This window comes from Pleurodeles waltl, chromosome 5 (assembly GCF_031143425.1).
Source record: "Pleurodeles waltl isolate 20211129_DDA chromosome 5, aPleWal1.hap1.20221129, whole genome shotgun sequence".
Taxonomy (NCBI): domain Eukaryota; kingdom Metazoa; phylum Chordata; class Amphibia; order Caudata; family Salamandridae; genus Pleurodeles; species Pleurodeles waltl.
In genome coordinates, this window is record NC_090444.1 from 1,708,315,475 (window position 1) to 1,708,339,071 (window position 23,597).

Sequence of the window (23,597 nt, forward strand, 5' to 3'; positions counted from 1 at the left end):
AAACACCTGAAACAATGGCTACTGAATCTGCTCGGCATCACAGTCGAGCAACCATTGAAGTTCCTAAGGGAGTACAGAACCCGAGTCAGGAAAGTGACATCTTGAAACCTGTTCTTGCATACCTATTACATCATAACCATACAAGGCAGATCCTCCAAGCAACCAAGGAACATGGACATACCAAAACCATGGCCGCAAGATGTCCAGCTCCATGGATTTCTCATAAGAAACTAAAAAGACAAATTTCAATTTTTTTAAATACAAGAACTAACAACCACCACACCATTGACGTGTGGCATCATTTTACAGTTTTCAGTACCCTTTACTGCCAGGTTTTGCCAGTGTGAAAAGCAGTGAAAACTGACCATCTGAAACTTACTCTAAATCAAGTGGTCAGCTGTTTCTTCTCTCCGTCACTGACACATTTAAAGCCTGTCCATCTGTAAATCAGGCAGGCAGACCTTCAGTGTTTCCAAGAGGGTAAGACAGTTGAAAGGACAATTGATAAGACAATTTCTGATGTCGCAAGGTGGTCGTGTCTGAACCTAGCAGTCTATGGCATAATATGGTTAAGATGGTTGCTGGCCCCAGATTCAACTATATTTTTGGAATGCTTTCCATCCTCTTCCTGAAACCTACTTTGCAACCTATTGACAAGCTGATTAAGGATTCTATTTGTGGACCCTGCAGGGCTCGCTTAAGAATTTCAAAACTACACACTGCACCATTGTAAATACAATTTGTGAACTTCAGTTAAAATGTCTTCTAGATGCAAAGCAACACTCGCAATATATGCAGTTACAAGACTATCTCTGCTCGGAGCTCCCACTATTACCGGCCCTGTACTTCCATACCTGCAGCAGTTTCAAGGGTTATTCAATTTTCTAATTGAGGAAATCCACTCCAAGTACCTGAGAAAACAACTAAAAGAATGGTGATAGACAACTCTTTACAAGGAATACTCGGAATAGGAATGTAACATGGTACTGGAGACACATAATCAAGGTCTGCCTGTGGTTGTGTGGATCATTACACATATTCTGGTGAAAAGTACTAAGCACTGTAAATGCTTTAAATGATGTCCCATTGGCCTTCTCCCCTGCAGTGGTTTTGTTGCATGACACCTTGGACCTTTTGGAACTCTCCAACCATAAGAAAACACGGCTAGATAAAGCACTGGCAGTTGCAAAAAGTATGCATGTTACAGCGATGGAAGCAATGCCAATCTCCTACTCTTGATGGCGAGATGTTTGACATGGGAACAGCAGTGACTCAAGAAAGAATAATAAGTTGACCACCACATATCTATGATTTCATACAAAGTAATTGTTAATGGTTTTATCATAATGTTTGGGATGAGAAGGGCGTTATGTTAACCCCCTGGGTGCCTTGGGTGAGGTGGCCTCGTCCTCAGCCATTGGTTCTGTGTGCCGGGGACAAGACCAGCTTGTCCTGCACCTGGCCCAAGGGAGGGAGCGCTAGAGCTCCCCCTGTTGGCCTCCCACCCACACCCCCATCAGGAATGGAAGGGGAATCACTTCCCCTTCCACTCCTGCCCATCCTCTGTGACATCTGATGAGGTCAGTGCGCAATGGCGCACTGACCTCATCAGAGGTCGCTTCCCACCAGCACAGATAAAAAAGAGAAATAAAAGCATTTCTCTTTCCAATCATGGGGGGGCCTTTCCTTTCTTTGATGTCTCTCTGAGCATTTCTGCAGCCCGATCGTGAAGCGATCGGGCTGCACAAATGCCAACTAGACCCCATGGAGTTTGTCTATTTGTATATTTATCAATAAGGGGAGCATCCCCTTGGGCAAGGGCCGCTCCCGGGGGGGGGGGGGAAACATTTTAATGCCTTTTCTTCCCCCAGGGGGCGCAGAAACCATTAGACACCAGGCATTGTTTACTTTTTTATTTTTTTACAGACAGGCAATGACCCCCTAGTAAAGGGATGCTCCTGTGGGGGGCAATTTTATTCTAGGCCATTTCCGCCCACCGTGGGGGCAGATTATTTTTTGGCCATTTCTGGCCCCCTTGGGAGCAGATTGGCCTATTTTGTAAACCACTAGACACCAGGGAATTTTCTTTTTTAGTCAATTTCATGCAAGGGGAGTGAACCCTTAGGCAAGCGTCACTCCCCTGGGGGAGCAAATTTAATTTAGGTCATTTCTGCCCCCCTTGGGAGCAGGGATTTTTTTATTTATTATTTTACAGAGGGGGAGTGACCCCTTCGACAAGGGTCGCTCCCCTGGGGGGCAATTTTATTTTACGCCATTTCTGCCCACCTTGGGGGAGATCGGCCTATTTTTCTTAGGTCGATCAAAACCACTAGGCACCAGGGATTTTTTTTTTTAAATTGTTTTACTTATGGGGGGCGACCCCTTAGGCAAGGGTCGCTTCCCTGGGGGACATATTTATTTTAGGCCATTTCTGCCCCCCTATGGGGGCAGATTGGCCTATTTCTATTTGGCCGATCTGAGACCACTTAAGCACCAGGGATTGGTGTATGAGTGTTTTGTTTGGGGGGCGCAGCCCCTTGGGCAAGGGTCACTCCCCATGGGGGCACATTACTGTTGGCCTTTTCTGCCCCCCTTGGAGGCAGATCGGCCTCATTCCATAAGGCACCTTGGCCCCCATGAGGGGCAGAAAGCTCACCAAAGACCAGGGAAGATTTTTTTTGAAAAAAGAGGGTGGGGGTATGGCCGTAACCCCCCCCCCCCAAATCATATGGGGACAAAGTTGTTCTGCCCACTGGTGGTCAGATGGGGCAATTACCCCCAATCCACTCCCCAGGGTGGGGCAGAAAGCCTAGTACATGCCAGGGAATAAAAAAAAAAATGTGGGGTGGTGGCTACCAACTGAAGGGAGTAACAGTCTTTCACCTCTCCCCCCGCACACTAAAACATCTTATCCCACGGCAAGCAAGAGGACATTTGATTATTTTGGGTTTTGGTTTTACATTTGGACCATGAGAGCTTGGTTAACTCTCAAAATCGTCCCACTTGGAATGGTGAGGGCTGCACTTTTTGGACTTTGGGATGCTGCCACGTAGAAAAATCTACTAGACCTAGGCACATTTGAAAACTAAACATCTGGGTGAGGCCAGGGTGGTGTGCTTCACCTGCACCCTGCACCATTTTCTTACCCACAATGCCCTGCAAACCTTCGGCTTTTCTTGAAATCACACATTTTCCACACAATTTTGTGATAGAACCTTCCGGAATCTGCAGGAATCTACAAAATTCCTACCACCCAGCATTGCCACATCTATACTGGTAAAACAAAAATGTCAAACTGCCCTTTTGGATCCACTTTGGTTCCCCCTAATTTTTTACATGATTTTGTCTCATCCCTGTCACAGACACTTGGCCCACCTACACATGTGAGGTATAATTTTTACCAGGAGACTGAGGGGATCGTTGGGTGGTAGGAAATTTGTCCTAGTGTGGTGATCCCACACAAAAATGTGGGAAAAATATGATTTTTTTGGGTGGTGGATCCACGCAAGTCACACCTCCCTGGACTCCCTTGGGTGTCTAGTTTTCAGAAATGTTTGGGTTTGGTAGGTTTCCCTAGATGGCTGCTGAGCCCCTCTCGCAAAAGCACGGAGTTTTGTATTTGATCGTTTTGATGTGTCCACATTGCGTTTTGAGGCATTTTCTGTTGTGGGCACTAGGCCTATTCACACACGTGAGGTACCATTTTTATCGAGAGACCTAGTGGAACGCTGCGCAGATGGAAGTTTATGGTTCTCCTCAGATTCCAGAACTTTGCAGCACCGAAATGTGAGGAAAAAGTGTTTTTTGCGACATTTTGAGGTTTGCTAAGGATTCTAGGTAATAGAACCTGGTGAGAGTACCACAAGTAACCCATCCTGGGTTCCCCTTCATGCCTAGTTTTCAGAAATGTCCAGGTTTGCTAAGTTTTCCTAGATGCCGGCTGAGATAGAGGCCAAATTCCACAGCTAGGCACATTTGAAAACTAAACATCTGGGTGAGGCCAGGGTGGTGTGCTTCACCTGCACCCTGCACCATTTTCTTACCCACAATGCCCTGCAAACCTTCGACTTTTCTTGAAATCACACATTTTCCCCACAATTTTGTGATAGAACCTTCCGGAATCTGCAGGAATCTACAAAATTCCTACCACCCAGCATTGCCACATCTATACTGGTAAAACAAAAATGGCAAACTGCCCTTTTGGATCCACTTTGGTTCCCCCTAATTTTTTACATGTTTTTGGCTCATCCCTGTCACAGAAACTTGGCCCATCTACACATGTGAGGTATCATTTTTACCAGGAGACTGAGGGGAACGTTGGGTGGTAGGAAATGTGTCCTAGTGTGGTGATCCCACACAAAAATGTGGGAAAAATATGATTTTTTTTGGTGGTGGATCCACGCAAGTCACACCTCCCTGGACTCCCTTGGGTGTCTAGTTTTCAGAAATGTTTGGGTTTGGTAGGTTTCCCTAGATGGCTGCTGAGCCCCTCTCGCAAAAGCACGGAGTTTTGTATTTGATCGTTTTGATGTGTCCACATTGCGTTTTGAGGCATTTTCTGTTGTGGGCACTAGGCCTATTCACACAAGTGAGGTACCATTTTTATCGAGAGACCTAGTGGAACGCTGCGCAGATGGAAGTTTATGGTTCTCCTCAGATTCCAGAACTTTGCAGCACCGAAATGTGAGGAAAAAGTGTTTTTTGCCACATTTTGAGGTTTGCTAAGGATTCTAAGTAACAGAACCTGGTGAGAGCACCACAAGTAACCCCATCCTGGGTTCCCCTTCATGCCTAGTTTTCAGAAATGTCCAGGTTTGCTAGGTTTTCCTAGATGCCGGCTGAGATAAAGGCCAAATTCCACAGCTAGGCACATTTGAAAACTAAACATCTGGGTGAGGCCAGGGTGGTGTGCTTCACCTGCACCCTGCACCATTTTCTTACCCACAATGCCCTGCAAACCTTCGACTTTTCTTGAAATCACACATTTTCCCCACAATTTTGTGATAGAACCTTCCGGAATCTGCAGGAATCTACAAAATTCCTACCACCCAGCATTGCCACATCTATACTGGTAAAACAAAAATGGCAAACTGCCCTTTTGGATCCACTTTGGTTCCCCCTAATTTTTTACATGTTTTTGGCTCATCCCTGTCACAGACACTTGGCCCATCTACACATGTGAGGTATCATTTTTACCAGGAGACTGAGGGGAACGTTGGGTGGTAGGAAATTTGTCCTAGTGTGGTGATCCCACACAAAAATGTGGGAAAAATATGATTTTTTTTGGTGGTGGATCCATGCAAGTCACACCTCCCTGGACTCCCTTGGGTGTCTAGTTTTCAGAAATGTTTGGGTTTGGTAGGTTTCCCTAGATGGCTGCAGAGCCCCTCTCGCAAAAGCACAGAGTTTTGTATTTGATCATTTTGATGTGTCCACATTGCGTTTTGAGGCATTTTCTGTTGTGGGCACTAGGCCTATTCACACAAGTGAGGTACCATTTTTATCGAGAGACCTAGTGGAACGCTGCGCAGATGGAAGTTTATGGTTCTCCTCAGATTCCAGAACTTTGCAGCACCGAAATGTGAGGAAAAAGTGTTTTTTGCCACATTTTGAGGTTTGCTAAGGATTCTAAGTAACAGAACCTGGTGAGAGCACCACAAGTAACCCCATCCTGGGTTCCCCTTCATGCCTAGTTTTCAGAAATGTCCAGGTTTGCTAGGTTTTCCTAGATGCCGGCTGAGATAGAGGCCAAATTCCACAGCTAGGCACATTTGAAAACTAAACATCTGGGTGAGGCCAGGGTGGTGTGCTTCACCTGCACCCTGCACCATTTTCTTACCCACAATGCCCTGCAAACCTTCGACTTTTCTTGAAATCACACATTTTCCCCACAATTTTGTGATAGAACCTTCCGGAATCTGCAGGAATCTACAAAATTCCTACCACCCAGCATTGCCACATCTATACTGGTAAAACAAAAATGGCAAACTGCCCTTTTGGATCCACTTTGGTTCCCCCTAATTTTTTACATGTTTTTGGCTCATCCCTGTCACAGACACTTGGCCCACCTACACATGTGAGGTATCATTTTTACCAGGAGACTGAGGGGAACGTTGGGTGGTAGGAAATTTGTCCTAGTGTGGTGATCCCACACAAAAATGTGGGAAAAATATGATTTTCTTTGGTGGTGGATCCACGCAAGTCACACCTCCCTGGACTCCCTTGGGTGTCTAGTTTTCAGAAATGTTTGGGTTTGGTAGGTTTCCCTAGATGGCTGCTGAGCCCCTCTCGCAAAAGCACGGAGTTTTGTATTTGATCGTTTTGATGTGTCCACATTGCGTTTTGAGGCATTTTCTGTTGTGGGCACTAGGCCTATTCACACAAGTGAGGTACCATTTTTATCGAGAGACCTAGTGGAACGCTGCGCAGATGGAAGTTTATGGTTCTCCTCAGATTCCAGAACTTTGCAGCACCGAAATGTGAGGAAAAAGTGTTTTTTGCCACATTTTGAGGTTTGCTAAGGATTCTAAGTAACAGAACCTGGTGAGAGCACCACAAGTAACCCCATCCTGGGTTCCCCTTCATGCCTAGTTTTCAGAAATGTCCAGGTTTGCTAGGTTTTCCTATATGCCGGCTGAGATAGAGGCCAAATTCCACAGCTAGGCACTTTGAAAAAAACAGGTCAGTTTTCTTTGGGAAAATGTGATGTGTCCATGTTGTGCTTTAGGGCACTTCCTGTCGCAGACACTAGGCCTACCCACACAAGTGAGGCACAATTTTTATCGGGAGACTTAGGGCAATGCTGGGTGAAAGGAAGTTTGTGCCTACCCTCAGATCCCAGAACTTTGCAGCACCGAAATGTGAGGAAAAAGTGTTTTTTAGGCGAATTATCAGGTTTACAATAGCTTCAGGGAGATAGAATCCAGTGAGAGTCCAACAAGTCACCCCATCCTGGATTTCCTTAGGTGTCTAGTTTAAAAACATGCACAGGTTTGGCAGTTTTCCCTAGGTGTCGGTTTAGCTAGAGGCCAAAGTCCGCAGCTAAGAACTTTGCAGAAAACACATCCATTTTCATTAGAAAAATGTGATGTGTACATGTTGTGTATTGGGGCATTTCCTGTCATGGGCTCTAAGCCTACCCTCACAAGTGAGCTGTCATTTTTAACGGGAGAGTAGGGGGAATGCTGGGTGTAAGGAAATATGTGGCTCCTCTCAGATTCCAGAACTTTCTGTCACCAAAATGTGACGAAAAAGTGTTTTTTTGCCAAATTTTGAGGTTTGCAAAGGATTCTGGGTAACAGAACCAGGTGAGAGTCCCACAAGTCACCCCATCGTGGTTTCCCATAGGGATCTGGTTTTTCAAAAATGCACAGGTTTGGTAGGTTTCCCTAGGTTCCGCATGGGGTAGAGGCCAAAATCCACAGCTAGGTACATTGCAAAAAACAGGTCTGTTTTCTTTGGGAAAATGTGATGTGTCCATTTTGTGTGTTTGCAGCATTTCCTGTTGTGGGCACTAGGCCTACCCACACAAGTGAGGTACCATTTTTATCAGGAGACTTGGGGGAATGCTGGGAGGAAGGAAATTTGTCACTCTTCTTAGATTCCACAACTTTCTATCACCAAAATGGAAGGTAAAAGGTTATTTTTAGCAAATTTTTGAGGTTTGCAAAGGATTCTGGGTAACAGAATCTGATGAGAGCACCACAGGTCACCCCTTTATGGGTTTCCCTATGTGCCTAGTTTTCTAAAATGCTCAGGTTTTGTAGGTTTTCCAAGGTGCCGGTTGAGACCAACATCCACAGCTAGGCACTTTCCAAAAAACATGTAAAAGTGTGATGTGTCCATGTTGCGTTTTGGGGCGTTTCCTGTCACGGGCACTAGGCCTACCCACACAAGTGATCTCCCATTTTTATCTGGAGACTTGGGGGAATGCTGGGTTGAAGGAAATTTGTGGCTCTTGGTAGGAGGCTGGCCTGGTTTGTAGTGAGTACCAAAGGTAAATACACCTATACCAGGTCCAGCTATCCCTTATTAGTGAAATGTAGTCAGTGTCTAGAAGCCAGGCTCTCCAGGGGTAGTGTGGATGAGCAGCCAAGGCCTAACTAGGAGACATGCAAAGCTCATGCAATGCCAATGTAGTCACACAGTACTCACACACATGAAATAAAATACTCAGTGTTACAAAAATAAAGGTACTTTATTCTGGTGACACAAATGCCAAAAATACCTTAGAGACTATACTCCCTTAGGAGGTAATTAATACACTAGAATGCAGAAATAGCTGTAAAAACAGTTGGGAAACATTGCAAATAGTGAAAATCACAAGTAAGAAATGGGCCTAGGGGAAACACAAACCATATACTAAGACAGGGGAATGTGAAAGTCGGTTTCTCACCTAGATAAGTGTAGTGTGTAGAGGGGTGCTGAGAGTATTAGAAAACAATAGAGGTAAGTTATAGAACCCACCCAAGAGCCCAGGAAAGCAGGAGTAAATCACAGTAACTTTCCTAGAACACACAAAAACATGTGATTAAAGAATTTGCAAGAACCAGAAGAGACTGCAAAGCACCAACAATGGATTCCTGGACCTTTAAACCTGTGGAAGAAGGGGATCAAGCCCAAGAAGCACTGAAGAGTCCAGGGAACAACAGGAGGCCCTGCTAACCTGGATAAAAGTGCAAAAGAATAACCACAGGTGAAGAACAACAATCAGTACTGCACCCAAGAAAACGGATGCGGGTTGCTGGTTGGTGTGGATAATGTCCCACACCAGATGGATGATTGCAGTGTGGTTTGCGTCGCTGGATTCTGCCAACAAGTCTTGGCACACGCAAAGCTCGCCTTCAGTGGAAAATGGAGCTGCCCGGGGCCCTCCTGGCCCTGGTGGCCTCTTCCCAGGAGGGGTAGACAGAGGGGGCTCTCAGCAACTCAGAGAGCCCTCAGAAGACCAGGCAGCATGCACAGGAGCCCCACAGCATGAGGACAAAGAAAGTGCAAATGGAGGCCCATGCAGCACTACACAAAGGGATCCCACGCCACCGAAGAACAACACAGGAAGCTGTGCGTCGCAGGATAGAGTGCTGGGGGCCGGAGGTGCATGGTGCATGAAGAACTTTGTGGAAGGATGCCAACAAGTCTTGGCAACTGCAAAACATGTGGTGCATGGGGTACTGTCTTACTTGGGGAGGTAACCCCTTACCTCCACCAAAGTTGGAAAGTTGGACATCTGGACCATCAGGACCACTTCAGTCCACCACCAGTGTTGCTGGATCCACATACTTCTTCAGGAGAGGAGACCGAAGCCACTGGTTGTCTCTGCAGGGGGGGTGCCTGATGAAACAGAGAAGTGACTCATTCACTTCAAGTTAGATTCCTTCATTCTTCTGGTGCAGGCTGAAGACAGGCAGTCCTCAGAGGATGCATGACCTGGAAACAGTTGCAGTTGCTGGCAGGAGCTGAAATTACAATGTTGCAGAAGTCGTCTTTGCTTCTTTGTTGCAGTTTGTAGAGTTCCTGGATGGATCAGATGCAGTTCCGTCGGTAAGAAGGTGAAGAAAAGGATGCAGAGGGATCCTGCTCTAGTCTTGCAATCCGAATCTGAAGAATCACCCAAGAGAGAGACCCTAAATAGCCCTGAAAGGGGGATTGGTCAGCTACACAGGTAAGCACCTATCAGGAAAGGGCTCTGACGTCACCTGCTGGTATTGGCCTATCAGATGCTCCTAGGCTGCCTGCCAACTTCGAATCCAAGATGGCAAAACCCATGGACAGTCTTGAGGAGCTCTGAAAACCATCCCTAGGGTGGTGATGGACAGGGGAGTGGTCACTCCGCTTTGCTTGTCCAGTTTCATGCCAGAGCAGGGACTGGGGGTCGTGGAACTGGTGTAAATTGGATTATGCAAGGAGGGCATCATCTGTACCCTTCAAAGCATTTCCAGAGGCCCTGGGACACTACCCCTCTCATGCCTGTAACACCTATTTCCAAAGGGAGAGGGTGTTACACCCCTTTCCCAAAGGAAATCCTTTGTTCTGCCTTCCTGGGCTCGAACTGCTTGAGCAACAGAAGTGCAGAAACCTGTCTCTGAGGTGGCAGCTGCTGGGGCTGCCTGAAAAACCTCAGAAGGTTGAAATGGCAGTACTGGGGGTCCTGTAAGGAGCCCCCAGAGTGCATGGAATCCTACAACTAATGCTTGAAAAACCCTTGGGGTATGATTCCAACATGTTTGATAGCAAACATGTCCATATTTAGAGTTACCATTGTGAAGCTTTAAAATGTAGTGACCTACGTACAGTGCATGCGTAAAATGGCATCCCCGCACTCACGAAGTCTGGGAAAATAGTCCTGGACAATGTGGCGGCACCTCTGCCAGTGGAGGGGTCACCTCACACACAGGTACTCTGCACCTAGCCTTCAGGGTTGGGAGGCCTGACATATAGATGACTTATAAGTGACTTAGGGCCAGATGTACGAAGCATTTCTCTAGTCGCAAAGGAGCCAATTTGCAGAATCGGCCTTTTGCAACTAGAAAAATGTGGGATGTACAAAGCCCAAACTGCATTTTGGTAACTTGTTACCGAATCACAGATTGGGGTTTGCGATTCGGAATTAGGAACGGTCGTGTCAAGGGCATCTCTTCCTAATACCAAATCTAAATGGTATGTATGATTGTTTTGTGACCGCGAATGCAAAACAATCATAGTTAGCACCAATTTCAAATTGGGACCCCTCCCCCTTTGTGAATGCATGCAAAAACATTTTTTCAGAGCAGGCAGTGGTCTCACATTTTTAGTTTTCAAAATGCATTCCGTTTTCCTTTAAGGAAAATGGGCTGCATTTAAAAAAACAAAACATCTGCTTTATTTAAACAAAGTCACAGTCATGGTGGTCTGCTGACACCAGCAGGCCACCATCCCTGTGAGTGCCGCCATTCCCAATGGGGTTGCAAATTGCGACCTACCTCATTAATATTCATGAGGTAGGTCATTTGTAACCCCATTACAAATCACAGACAGTGTCATTGACACTGTTGTACATCCAGGTTTTGCGACTTGCAGTTCGCGAGTCACAAAACCGGATCTTCGTACATGTGGCTCCTAGTGCAGTGTAAATGGCAGTAAAAGGGTGCATGCACCTTTTCACACAGGCTGCAATGGCAGTGCTGTAGAAACCTTTGCATGGGCTCCCTATGGGTGGTAAAAGAAATGCTGCAGCCCATAGGTATCCCCTGGAACCCTAATGCGCTGGGTACCTTAGTACCATATTCTAGGGACTTATAAGGGGAGACCAATATGCCAATTTTGGGTGAAATACTGGGTTACCAGTATGCAGTGACAACATTTAGAGGAGAGAGAGCATAAGAACTGGGGTCCTGGTTAGCAGGATCCCAGTGACACTGTAAGAACACACATCAGGCTGAAATTTGGGGTAACATGTCAAAAAGAGGGTACTTTCCTACACTCTACTCAGATTCCTGAACGTTCTATCACCAAAATGTGAGGAGAAAGTGGTTTTTTGCCAAATGTGGAGGTTTGCAAAGGATTCTGGTAACAGAACCTGATGAGAGCCCCACAAGTCACCCCATCCTGGATTCCCCTAGGTGTCTAGTTTTTGAAAAAATGCACAGCTTTGGTAGGTTTCCCTAGGTGCCGGTTGAGCTAGAGGCCAAAATCCACAGCTAGGGAACACAAAATAGCAGAACAAGTGTTATTGCCCCTTGTCTTTCTCTTCATATTTTTCCTTCCAAATGTAAGATAGTGTTTAAAAAACACGTCTATTTGAGAAATGCCCTGTAATTCACATGCAAGTATGAGGACACCAGAATTCAGAGATGTGCAAATTACCACTGTTTCTCAACGCCTTATCTACCTTATCTTGTGCCCATTTTGGAAATACAAAGATTTCCCTGATACTTATTTTTCACTCGTTATATTTCACCAAATGAATTGCTGTATATACAATAAAACCCATTGCAAGGTGCGGCTCCTTTATTGGCTCTGGGTGCCTAGGGTTCTTGATGAACCTATATATCCCCGCAACCAGAAGAGTCCTGCAGACGTAACGGTATATTGCTTTTGAAAATCTGACATTGCAGGAAAAAAGTTACAGAGTAAAACATGGAGAAAAATGACTGTTTTTTTTTTCACCTTAATTTAAAAAAAAAAAAAATTCAGCTGTAAGTTTCTGTAGGAAAACCATGTAGGATCTACACAAATGTCTCCTTGCTGAATTCAGAAGTTTGTCTACTTTTCAGAAATGTTTAGCTTTCTAGGATTCAGCATTGGTTTCACACCCATTTCTGCCACTAATTGGAAGGAGGCTAAAAGCACACAAAATAGTAAAAATGGCCTAACTCCCAGTAAAATGCCAAAATTGGGTTAAAAAATATGGTTTTCTGATTCAAGTCTGCCTGTTCCTGAAAGCTGGTAAAATGGTAATTTTAGCACCACAAATCCTTAGATGATGCCATTTTCAGGAAAAAAAACACAAGCTTTCTTCAGCAGCCCTTTTTCCCATTTTAAAAAAAAACAACGACATTTTTGCTGTGTTTTGGGTAATTTCTTGGTCTCCTCTAGGGGAACCCACAAACTCCAGGTACCTCTAGAATCCCTGGGATGTAGAAAAAAAAGGATGTGGCGTGGGTGGCTTATGTGGACAAAATGTTATGAGGGCCTAAGCGCGAACTGTCCCAAATAGCCAAAAAAAGGCCTGGAACCTAAGGGGGAAAAGGCCTGGCAGTGAAGGAGTTAATACCATTCTTTATTATTCCATGGACTGCAAGGCATAATGGGATTGATGTTGGTCAATGGGAAGCCAATACCTAGCTTCTAGAATTGTGCTCTCTTGTCCCCTTCTTATTCCGTACTATACTTATGTAGGATACAAGAGAGATATGTTTTCTTATACTGGTCTTTGGAAAAAAGTTTGAATGTTATTAGTATGTGTCCTACTCTGCACTATGCAGCTTTTCAGCCTGAATTTCATATTGAGAAGTATGCTTGTAATAATGTGTTGAAAACTCAATAAAGAAATAATAATTAGTTAATCTATAAGAGATTTGAAACCTCTACCCTGTAAATGTTAAGACTAAGAAAGGAAGGAACCGTGGCAGTGAACTCCCAAGAGTATCTAGTTTCGGTGTCCCATGAACAACAAGCAGTACTTTTTAAAAGGATTGTCCAACTCATGCACTGCCAGAGGTACAGATATTTTGTGGGTTCCACTTGCAGTTTCCATTAAAGCTGAACGCACCACGGTAGGTTATTAAAGTCACCCCCTTCTATGCCTTTGCATGTGGCTCAGGTCGATAAACTGGGCTCAAAGCCGTTACAAGCCCGTATGCCAGAAGCACAGGGTATAAATGAACGGTACAGGCCTGGTGCTCCTTTATTTCAATCTTTCTCGTTCTCTTCACTTCATTTAGAATATTCTGGCCTTTCTGTGTGGCATGTTCTGATAGCCGTATATCCCTCTGCCTTGCACTAGACCGGTTCCAAAGGCTTGTCTGCCTAGTCAGAGGCCCTTGCCAGCAGCTCCGGCTAGAACTTGAGCAGAGGGCCTTGGCTGACTGGCATTGTGTAAAGCAGCGGACTGTAAGACTGTAGAAAGAAGCGATGGAGGCATTTCTACTCCACAGGACGTAGGTCACCCAAATAATTGTCTTTGTGCTGCTTCAGGAGTACCAAGCTTCTCCAAATTGTGCCCTCTGAAAAGAACAAATTAGTACTCAAATCATAAACGAATCAAAGAGTAAAAACAATACACATAATGACGAGCTTGTTGACACAAATTCCACTTGTGAGAGGAATGGATCAAATATTGAGTGTATCTTTAAATAATTGAATCTCACATTTTAATGTAGTGTACGAAATACTGGAAATACTGTTGAGCAGCTGACCCTAGTAATTTCAATTATCTAAAACATAGCAGATGTCCTTGGCATAACTTGCATGACTCCTTTTTTGTTTTTTACAGATTGCTCTCTAAATGCGTCTATTGTTCACTGTTCATGCGAAGATGGATACTACTGGCCCTCGGACAGTTGTGTCGCAAGGCCCAACTGTTCCAGCTCCTCAAATGGCTGTGACTGTAACAACTCGTATCCTCCAGAGGCGGCGTATTGTCAACCAGTGCCTGCTACAACTCCAATAACAACAATGAAAAATACTACGCCAGTTACAACAGTGGCCAATACAACATCAATAACAACAGTGGCCACTACAATTACGATAACAATGGTGACCACCACAACTCCAATAACAACAGTGAGCAGAAGACCAGCAACAACCGCAGCAACTACAAAACCAACAACAGTGTTATTGAAAACACCAGTAACAGCAGTGACCACTACAACACCAGTAACAACAGTGACCACTACATCATTAAAAACCGTAACAATAATGAAACCGACAACAACCTCCACAACACCAGTAGCAGTAACCGCCCTAACACCAGTAACAAATATAACAACTGCAAAACAGACAACAACAGTGCCAAAAGGTAATAAAAGAAATTGTTAGCATGTGTTATAAATTATACTATCTGCGTTGAACAATGAACTCAAAACATTCTTTTTTGCAAAAAATATAATTTGCATTGAACTCTTTGTCTGTTATTTGGGTGCTGCAAAGCTTATGAAACTCACAAGTTTTTGTCGCCATACTCTTGTTTTTTTTTGCCAACTTAAGAAGCAAGCATGTCTTAAGGTCCGCAGCCTTCCTGCTGCATTCTGTTGTGCTCGACGTTAGGTAATGCACACCCGTTATCCTGGACCTTCCTTCATGGTGCAGGCAAGTTCAAATGTGGAGTTCAGCTGACATGGAAAACCCACATATGGTTATGTCTGAAATATCCCCTAAGGGAGAAATCCTGAAGCAGCTTCCGGTTACTCTTAAGTGCCTGTTAAGGGCCTGAAAAAGATGGCTGCTTCAAGATATTGTTGAACATTTAGGCCCATATTTATACTTTTTGACGCTAAACTGCGCTAACGCAGTTTAGCGTCAAAAAATTTAGCGCCGTCTAACGCCATTCTGAAGTGCCATGCGGGCGCCGTATTTATGGAATGGCGTTAGCCGGCGCTAGCAGACCGGCGCTGCCTGGTGTGCATGGAAAAAAACCACGTAGACCAGGCAGCGCCGGCGTAGGGGGAAAATGGCGTTAGGGCGTCTTAAAATGGGGCAAGTCAGGTTGAGGCAAAAAAATCGCCTCAACCTGATTTGCGCCATTATTTTCGACGCCCAGACGCCATTTAAATGACTCCTGTCTTAGTAAAGACAGGAGTCATGCCCCCTTGCCCAATGGCCATGCCCAGGGGACTTATGTCCCCTGGGCATGGCCATTGGGCATAGTGGCATGTAGGGGGGCACAAATAAGGCCCCCCTATGCCACCCAAAAAAATATAAAAAATATAAAAAATTATACTTACCTGAACTTACCTGAATGTCCCTGGGGTGGGTCCCTCCATCCTTGGGTGTCCTCCTGGGGTGGGCAGGGGTGGCAGGGGGGGTCCCTGGGGGCAGGGGAGGGCACCTGTGGGCTCATTTTGAGCCCACAGGCCCCTTAACGCCTACCCTGACCCAGGCGTTAAATAGTGGCGCAAATGCGGGGTTTTTTGACCCGCCACCTCCCGGGCGTGATTTTTGCCCGGGAGTATAAATACGACGCATTTGCGTCGCCGTCATTTTTTTAGACGGGAACGCCTTCCTTGCATCTCATTAACGCAAGGAAGGCGTTCACGCAAAAAAATGACGCTATTTGCCCATACTTTGGCGCTAGACGCGTCTAACGCCAAAGTATAAATATGGCGTTAGTTTTGCGCCGAATTTGCGTCGAAAAAAACGACTCTAATTCGGCGCAAACAGAGTATAAATACGGGCCTTAGTACTGTTAAATATATTACACATGTATTTCATGGTTATTACACTAATATTGTAGGGAGCTTTCTTGCTATCGTGTGCTTATTAATCAATAAGAGGAATATTTAAATCACGCACACACTCTCCAAGTGTTCACTGCAAAAATCGTGCCCCATCCCGTGTAGTATGGGCTAGCACTGTACATCTGTCTCATTCGTCTGATGATCATTATCAGTCAGAGCCTGAATCTGAGAGAAACTTGTTTTACTGCTATTTCTGACCGGTGGTTTGAAAATTGATAGCAAAGGGTTTCCATTCATCCCTACTGCACTGCAGTTCTGTTTCCAATTATTACAGCACAGTCTAGGCACTCTATTGATTATAAGACCTTACACTGGCCGTTCTTTCCTCTTTTGGACTTGTGCCTTTAGTTTGTCCGTCACTGCCAAGTTATTGTTTGAAATGCATCTCATGTATTACCCACAGTGCAAATCTGATGTTCGTAGATGCATTTTCTTAATTCCCTCAATGTCTTCAGCCTGACCATTTATATTTATGAATGCACTCATTATGTAAGATATATATTCATGCATGTGAGTGATTCAAAATGAACAACAAAACCTTTATAGATTTTTGCAAGAGGAGTGTTAGAAATGGGGTTTTTGGTTGGCCGTCAGGTTGCCCACTGTCCAAGCAAGAACCCTCACTCTAGTCAGGGTAAGTCACACACAATCCAAAATCAGCCTGTGCTCACCCTCCGGTAGCTTGGCACGAGCAGTCAGGCTTAACTTAGAAGGCAATGTGTAAAGCATTTGTGCAATAAATCATACAACACCATAGCATAACACCACAAAAATACACCACACAGTATTTAGAAAAAATATATAATATTTATCTGGGTATCTTCAGGTCAAAATGATCAAAGTTGCAATACGAATTTGTAAAGATATCACTGAAAAGTGATAGAAAGTGTCTTAAGTCTTTAGAATATAAACAAAGTCTCTTTCAAGCACAAGTACCTGGTTGGGAGTGGAAAAATCTCCTCAGAGGGCCACAAGAGAAGAGGTGCGTGGAAAAAGGGGTGTGTGCGTCGATTTCTCCCCAGCACACACGGACTTGCGTCGTTATTTTCCACGCGGGGAAGTCGGCGTCGTTTTCCGGCGCGTAGACAGTCTCTTTCTGTGGATCGCGGAGATTACCAGATGTCCCGGGTCTGTGCGTGGATTTTCCTGCTTGTTCTCCGGCTGCGCGTCGGTCTGCGGGGCTGCGCGTCGAAATTATGATCTCACGGCAGGCGTCGCGTCGATTTCTCCTCTAGACTTCGATCTGCGGGGCTGCGTTTTGAAATTACGATCTCACGGCAGGCGTCGCGTCGATTTCTCCTCTAGAGGTCGGGCGGCGTTGTCCTTGCGAGGCCGTGCGTCGGATCTTCGATCGTCCCCAGAGCGTTGCGTTGATCAGCGTCGGAGTGCGGCGTTTTTCTCGCCGCGAAACAAGCTGTGCGTCGAAATTTTCGGCACACGGAGCGTCCAAGTAAAAGAGAGAAGTCTTTTTGGCCCTGAGACTTCAAGGAACAGGAGGCAAGCTCTATCCAAGCCCTTGGAGAGCACTTTCACAGCCTGACAAGAGTTCAGCAAGGCAGCAGGGCAACAGCAAGGCAGCAGTCCTTTGTAGAAAGCAGACAGGTGAGTCCTTTGAGCAGCCAGGCAGTTCTTCTTGGCAGGATGTAGTTTCTGGTTCAGGTTTCTTCTCCAGCAAGTTTCTGATGAGGTAGGGCAGAGGCCCTGTTTTATACTAAGTTGTGCCTTTGAAGTGGGGGTGACTTCAAAGAGTCTCTAAGAAATGCACCAAGTTCCCTTTCAGCTCAATCCTGTCTGCCAGAGTCCCAGTAGGGGGTGTGGCAGTCCTTTGTGTGAGGGCAGGCCCTCCACCCTCCCAGCCCAGGAAGACCCATTCAAAATGCAGATGTATGCAAGTGAGGCTGAGTACCCTGTGTTTGGGGTGTGTCTGAGTGAATGCACAAGGAGCTGTCAACTAAACCTAGCCAGACGTGGATTGAAGGGCACAACAAGTTTTTAGTGCAAAGAAATGCTCACTTTCTAAAAGTGGCATTTCTAGAATAGTAATATTAAATCCGACTTCACCAGTCAGCAGGATTTTGTATTACCATTCTGGCCATACTAAATATGACCTTCCTGCTCCTTTCAGATCAGCAGCTGCCACTTCAACAGTGTATGAGGGCAGCCCCAATGTTAGCCTATGAAAGGAGCAGGCCTCACAGTAGTGTAAAAACGAATTTAGGAGTTTCACACTACCAGGACATATAACTACACAGGTACATGTCCTGCCTTTTACCTACACAGCACCCTGCTCTAGGGGTTACCTAGGGCACACATTAGGGATGACTTATATGTAGTAAAAGGGGAGTTCTAGGCTTGGCAAGTACTTTTAAATGCCAAGTCGAAGTGGCAGTGAAACTGCACACACAGGCCTTGCAATGGCAGGCCTGAGACAGGTTTAAGGGGCTACTGAGGTGGGTGCACAACCAGTGCTGCAGGCCCACTAGTAGCATTTAATCTACCTGCCCTAGGCACATGTGATGCACTCTACCAGGGACTTACAAGTAAATTAAATAGTCAATCATGGATAAACCAATCAGTAGTACAATTTACCCAGAGAGCATATGCACTTTAGCACTGGTTAGCAGTGGTAAAGTGCCCAGAGGTCAAAAGCCAACAACAACAGGTCAGAAAAAATAGGAGGAAGGAGGCAAAAAGTTTGGGGATGTCCCCGTCAAAAAGCCAGGTCCAACATGACCCCCTACCAGCCTAAAGCCAGGGGAGAACAATCACTATCCTGATGTACTTCCCTGTTTGAGGCGACAGAACAAGGACCCAGGCCCACAACAGCAGGGGCATGCTCCAGTTCTTCGCCTTCCTGACTCCAATTGGATCACTCTGTCCATACTCTCAGGGCCCACTAAGCCAACCCATGGGGAACATTTCTCCTTACCTGCGGATCCCATCTGTGCAGCACCTAACCTTACTTTGCTCACAGATGTATCCCAGGAGCAGGATAGTACCACCATGACCAACACAGTGGTGTTGCCCACTCTACCCCTGGGGTGTGACACTTGTCCCCTCCCCAGGGATAACTCTGTCCACCCGGACAGCAAGCCACAGTGATTACTGACAGCTGCCAGGGATGAGAGCCAGGCCCCAGGCCTCTCAAAGCTCTCCAACCACTGTGGCTGTGGAGAGTGGGGGGCGGTAGCCCCAGGTGCTGGGCACCCTTTAACCACTCTCCCTTCCACCAGGTCAGGGATGACAGCCTGAACCTGGTCCTCCCCTCTGGGGCTTTGTACCCTCCCTCCTGGAGCGGTACCCCCAGAGTCCAACATGGTCAGGGTGCTTACAGAAGTCACCCTGTACCATTCCTCCACCAGTGCAGGGCTGTTAACCTGCAACTGGCCCTCCAACCTGGGGCCTGTACCTTCAGGTTGGACTAGGGCCCGGGGTGAGGCTTCCCTCCCCCTGCCCTCCCTTCTGGGGTCCAGCACCCTCCAACTAGGAGTGGCCTCCTCAGAAGACAACATGGTAGGGGCACTGTTATCAGTAGCCCCTCCCTCCAGGTCCGGGGGGACACCCTGAACCTGGTCTTCCAGCCCAGGGTCTGTACCCTCAGACTGGATCACTGCCTGGCAAACCAGGACTTCCTGGGAGGCACCCCTACCCCCCACCAGGTCAGAGTTTAACCTCTGCACCTGACCATTCAACTCAGAGTCACCACCCTGAAGTTGAACAATTGCCTGGCACGCCAGGACTTCCTGGAGGGCACACTGACCCTCCACCAGGTCAGAGTTTAACCTCTGAACCCGGTTATCCAACCCAGAGTCAGCACTCTGAGGTTGAACAACTGCCTGGCACGCCAGGACTTTCTGGGGGGCACACCTACCCCCGCCAGGTCAGAGTTTAACCTCTGAACCTGGTCATCCAACCCAGAGTCAACACCCTGAGGTTGGACAATTGCCTGGCACAGCAGGACTTCTTGGGAGGCACATCTACCTCCCACCAGGTCAGAGTTTAACCTCTGAACCTGGGTATCCAACCCAGAGTCACGACCCTGAGGTTGAATCTTTGCCTGGCATGCCAGGACTTCCTGGGGGGCACTCTCACCCCCCACAAGGGACAAACCGTCCCCAAGGGCCACACAAGAGTCTGGTTGGCGCAGGTCTCCCGACCTCTGCCCATCCGGCAGAGTCTGGGTTTCCCCCAAACCAGAAACGGTTTCACCTGGGTCATTCCTGGGGGGCTCTGCTCTCAGAGCTGTCCCCTGACTCTCAAGGTCCTCCACTGAGGTCTGCAACCCCCTCTCAACCCTATGTCTGGACTTCTGCACCCCCTCACTATGAGGGGTACTGCCAGACACCAGAACTGTTGGGATGCTGGCTACAGTCACCCCCCCAAGTTCTTCTGACACTGCGGGGCTTACCTCAAAAGGTGGCCCTACGGTACAGGCTAGGCTTCCCTCCTGGTGTTCTCTCATGGAACCCTCTAGGACCTGGGACCTACCTGGGACACTACAATCCTTTCCCACCACACTCGGTTGGGAACCACCTAGACCACTCCCTTCAGGAGCACCCCCAAATGCCTCTTCAGACTCTCTGGTACTCACCCAGAAGTCTGCCTCCATTGTAAGCTCCCTGGGGTCAGAGAACTCACACTCCACCTGGTGTTGGCGTAGCTCTGGAAAATAAGGACCAGACATATGCTTTCCAGCAATTACATCACTCTGCCCTTCACATGTATTAACCACAGTACCCTTCACCCAACCACCCAGTAACTCAACCTTGGAAAAGCACTCTACTTTGCCCTCCTGAGACTGGTGAGACAGTATCTGTCTGTCCCTGACACTCAACCCAAACTCTTCTGGGATGTCTCTACACTCTATATCCAGGACGTCCACCAGGGGGGAACCCTTTTCTCTGTCACTCTCTGCTAGAGTCAGTAAAGTGTCCCTCCCCCCAGTAGGAATATGAGTCCCTGTGCCAGTTCCCCAATCCTTCTCAGGGACCCTGTGCATAACGGGAACTACCTCATACCCTTGAACCGCCTGGGGTGTGTCAACTCCCTTCTTCAAGTTGGGCACCACATCTCTGGGCTTGTGCCCTTCTTCAGCAGTACTGGATGCAAGATTTTTGCTGCCACCATCTGAACTGGACTCAGCCCTTCCGGCCTCCAGTTTCAGCTCTTTACAGCTCAGCTCTTGAGCTGCAATCTTTTCTTCTTCCAGGGCTAAGAGACTTGCTGCCTCAGCCCTTTCAAGCTGCTCATCTAGCTCTTCTAGACACCGCTCTAGAGCTAGGAGCCATTCATCTCCCACTGGTTCTCTTTCCTCATCTGAGTAGTCTTCTTCCTCATGTGAGCAGTCTTCCTCCTCATGTGAGTAGTCCTCCTCCTCATCTGAGGGGTACTTAGTCATTTGGTTTCTTGCTGCCTCTCTCTCTGCCCATCTTTCCTCCCCCCAGACTATGTAGTGATGGAGCATCTCCGCCTTAGTAGATCTCCTTGCTACAGGAAGGCCCCATTTTCTGCAAAGCTTCCTTAGGTCAGCCTTAGTGAGGTGGTCCGTACGAACAAAGAATGAGTAAGTACACAATCCCATTTTGATAAGATCTAATCAGCAAAAACCAAAATCCAAAGTCCAAAATATCAATAGTATATCCAGGAGGACATCAGAGAACCAAGAGCCAAAAAAGATGAAAAATCAAGTTGACCTTCAACTGTGGGTAGGTAGTGAAATACTTAGCTACTGTATGTCACTGCACAAACACAAGTCCTATCCTCACCGCTGATCACCAATGTTAGAAATGGGGTTTTTGGTTGGCCGTCAGGTTGCCCACTGTCCAAGCAAGAACCCTCACTCTAGTCAGGGTAAGTCACACACAATCCAAAATCAGCCTGTGCTCACCCTCCGGTAGCTTGGCACGAGCAGTCAGGCTTAACTTAGAAGGCAATGTGTAAAGCATTTGTGCAATAAATCATACAACACCATAGCATAACACCACAAAAATACAACACACAGTATTTAGAAAAAATATATAATATTTATCTGGGTATCTTCAGGTCAAAATGATTAAAGTTGCAATACGAATTTGTAAAGATATCACTAAAAAGTGATAGAAAGTGTCTTAAGTCTTTAGAATATAAACAAAGTCTCTTTCAAGCACAAGTACCTGGTTGGGAGTGGAAAAATCTCCTCAGAGGGCCACAAGAGAAGAGGTGCGTGGAAAAAGGGGTGTGTGCGTCGAATTCTCCCCAGCACACACGGACTTGCGTCGTTATTTTCCACGCGGGGAAGTCGGCGTCGTTTTCCGGCGCGTAGACAGTCTCTTTCTGTGGATCGCGGGGATTACCAGATGTCCCGGGTCTGTGCGTGGATTTTCCTGCTTGTTCTCCGGCTGCGCGTCGGTCTGCGGGGCTGCGCGTTGAAATTACGATCTCACGGCAGGCGTCGCGTCGATTTCTCCTCTAGACTTCGATCTGCGGGGCTGCGCGTTGAAATTACGATCTCACGGCAGGCGTCGCGTCGATTTCTCCTCTAGAGGTCGGGCGGCGTTGTCCTTGCGAGGCCGTGCGTCGGATCTTCGATCGTCCCCAGAGCGTTGCGTTGATCAGCGTCGGAGTGCGGCGTTTTTCTCGCCGCGAAACAAGCTGTGCGTCGAAATTTTCGGCGCACGGAGCGTCCAAGTAAAAGAGAGAAGTCTTTTTGGCCCTGAGACTTCAAGGAACAGGAGGCAAGCTCTATCCAAGCCCTTGGAGAGCACTTTCACAGCCAGACAAGAGTTCAGCAAGGCAGCAGGGCAACAGCAAGGCAGCAGTCCTTTGTAGAAAGCAGACAGGTGAGTCCTTTGAGCAGCCAGGCAGTTCTTCTTGGCAGGATGTAGTTTCTGGTTCAGGTTTCTTCTCCAGCAAGTGTCTGATGAGGTAGGGCAGAGGCCCTGTTTTATACTAAGTTGTGCCTTTGAAGTGGGGGTGACTTCAAAGAGTCTCTAAGAAATGCACCAAGTTCCCTTTAAGCTCAATCCTGTCTGCCAGAGTCCCAGTAGGGGGTGTGACAGTCCTTTGTGTGAGGGCAGGCCCTCCACCCTCCCAGCCCAGGAAGACCCATTCAAAATGCAGATGTATGCAAGTGAGGCTGAGTACCCTGTGTTTGGGGTGTATCTGAGTGAATGCACAAGGAGCTGTCAACTAAACCTAGCCAGACGTGGATTGAAGGGCACAACAAGTTTTTAGTGCAAAGAAATGCTCACTTTCTAAAAGTGGCATTTCTAGAATAGTAATATTAAATCCGACTTCACCAGTCAGCAGGATTTTGTATTACCATTCTGGCCATACTAAATATGACCTTCCTGCTCCTTTCAGATCAGCAGCTGCCACTTCAACAGTGTATGAGGGCAGCCCCAATGTTAGCCTATGAAAGGAGCAGGCCTCACAGTAGTGTAAAAACGAATTTAGGAGTTTCACACTACCAGGACATATAACTACACAGGTACATGTCCTGCCTTTTACCTACACAGCACCCTGCTCTAGGGGTTACCTAGGGCACACATTAGGGATGACTTATATGTAGTAAAAGGGGAGTTCTAGGCTTGGCAAGTACTTTTAAATGCCAAGTCGAAGTGGCAGTGAAACTGCACACACAGGCCTTGCAATGGCAGGCCTGAGACAGGTTTAAGGGGCTAC

The 23,597-nt window shown here is 46.8% G+C and overlaps 1 protein-coding gene across 3 annotated transcripts in view; it reads left to right on the forward strand.

Annotated features, from left to right (window-relative positions):
* Positions 1–23,597, forward strand: part of LOC138296692 (adhesion G protein-coupled receptor F5-like) — a 1,076,691-nt gene that overhangs the window by 571,939 nt on the left and 481,155 nt on the right. For all 3 annotated transcript variants that reach the window (XM_069236057.1, XM_069236058.1, XM_069236059.1), the window contains one exon: positions 13,973–14,497. In XM_069236057.1, coding sequence (XP_069092158.1) covers positions 13,973–14,497 — 525 coding nt within the window. The remainder of the gene's footprint in view (positions 1–13,972; positions 14,498–23,597) is intronic.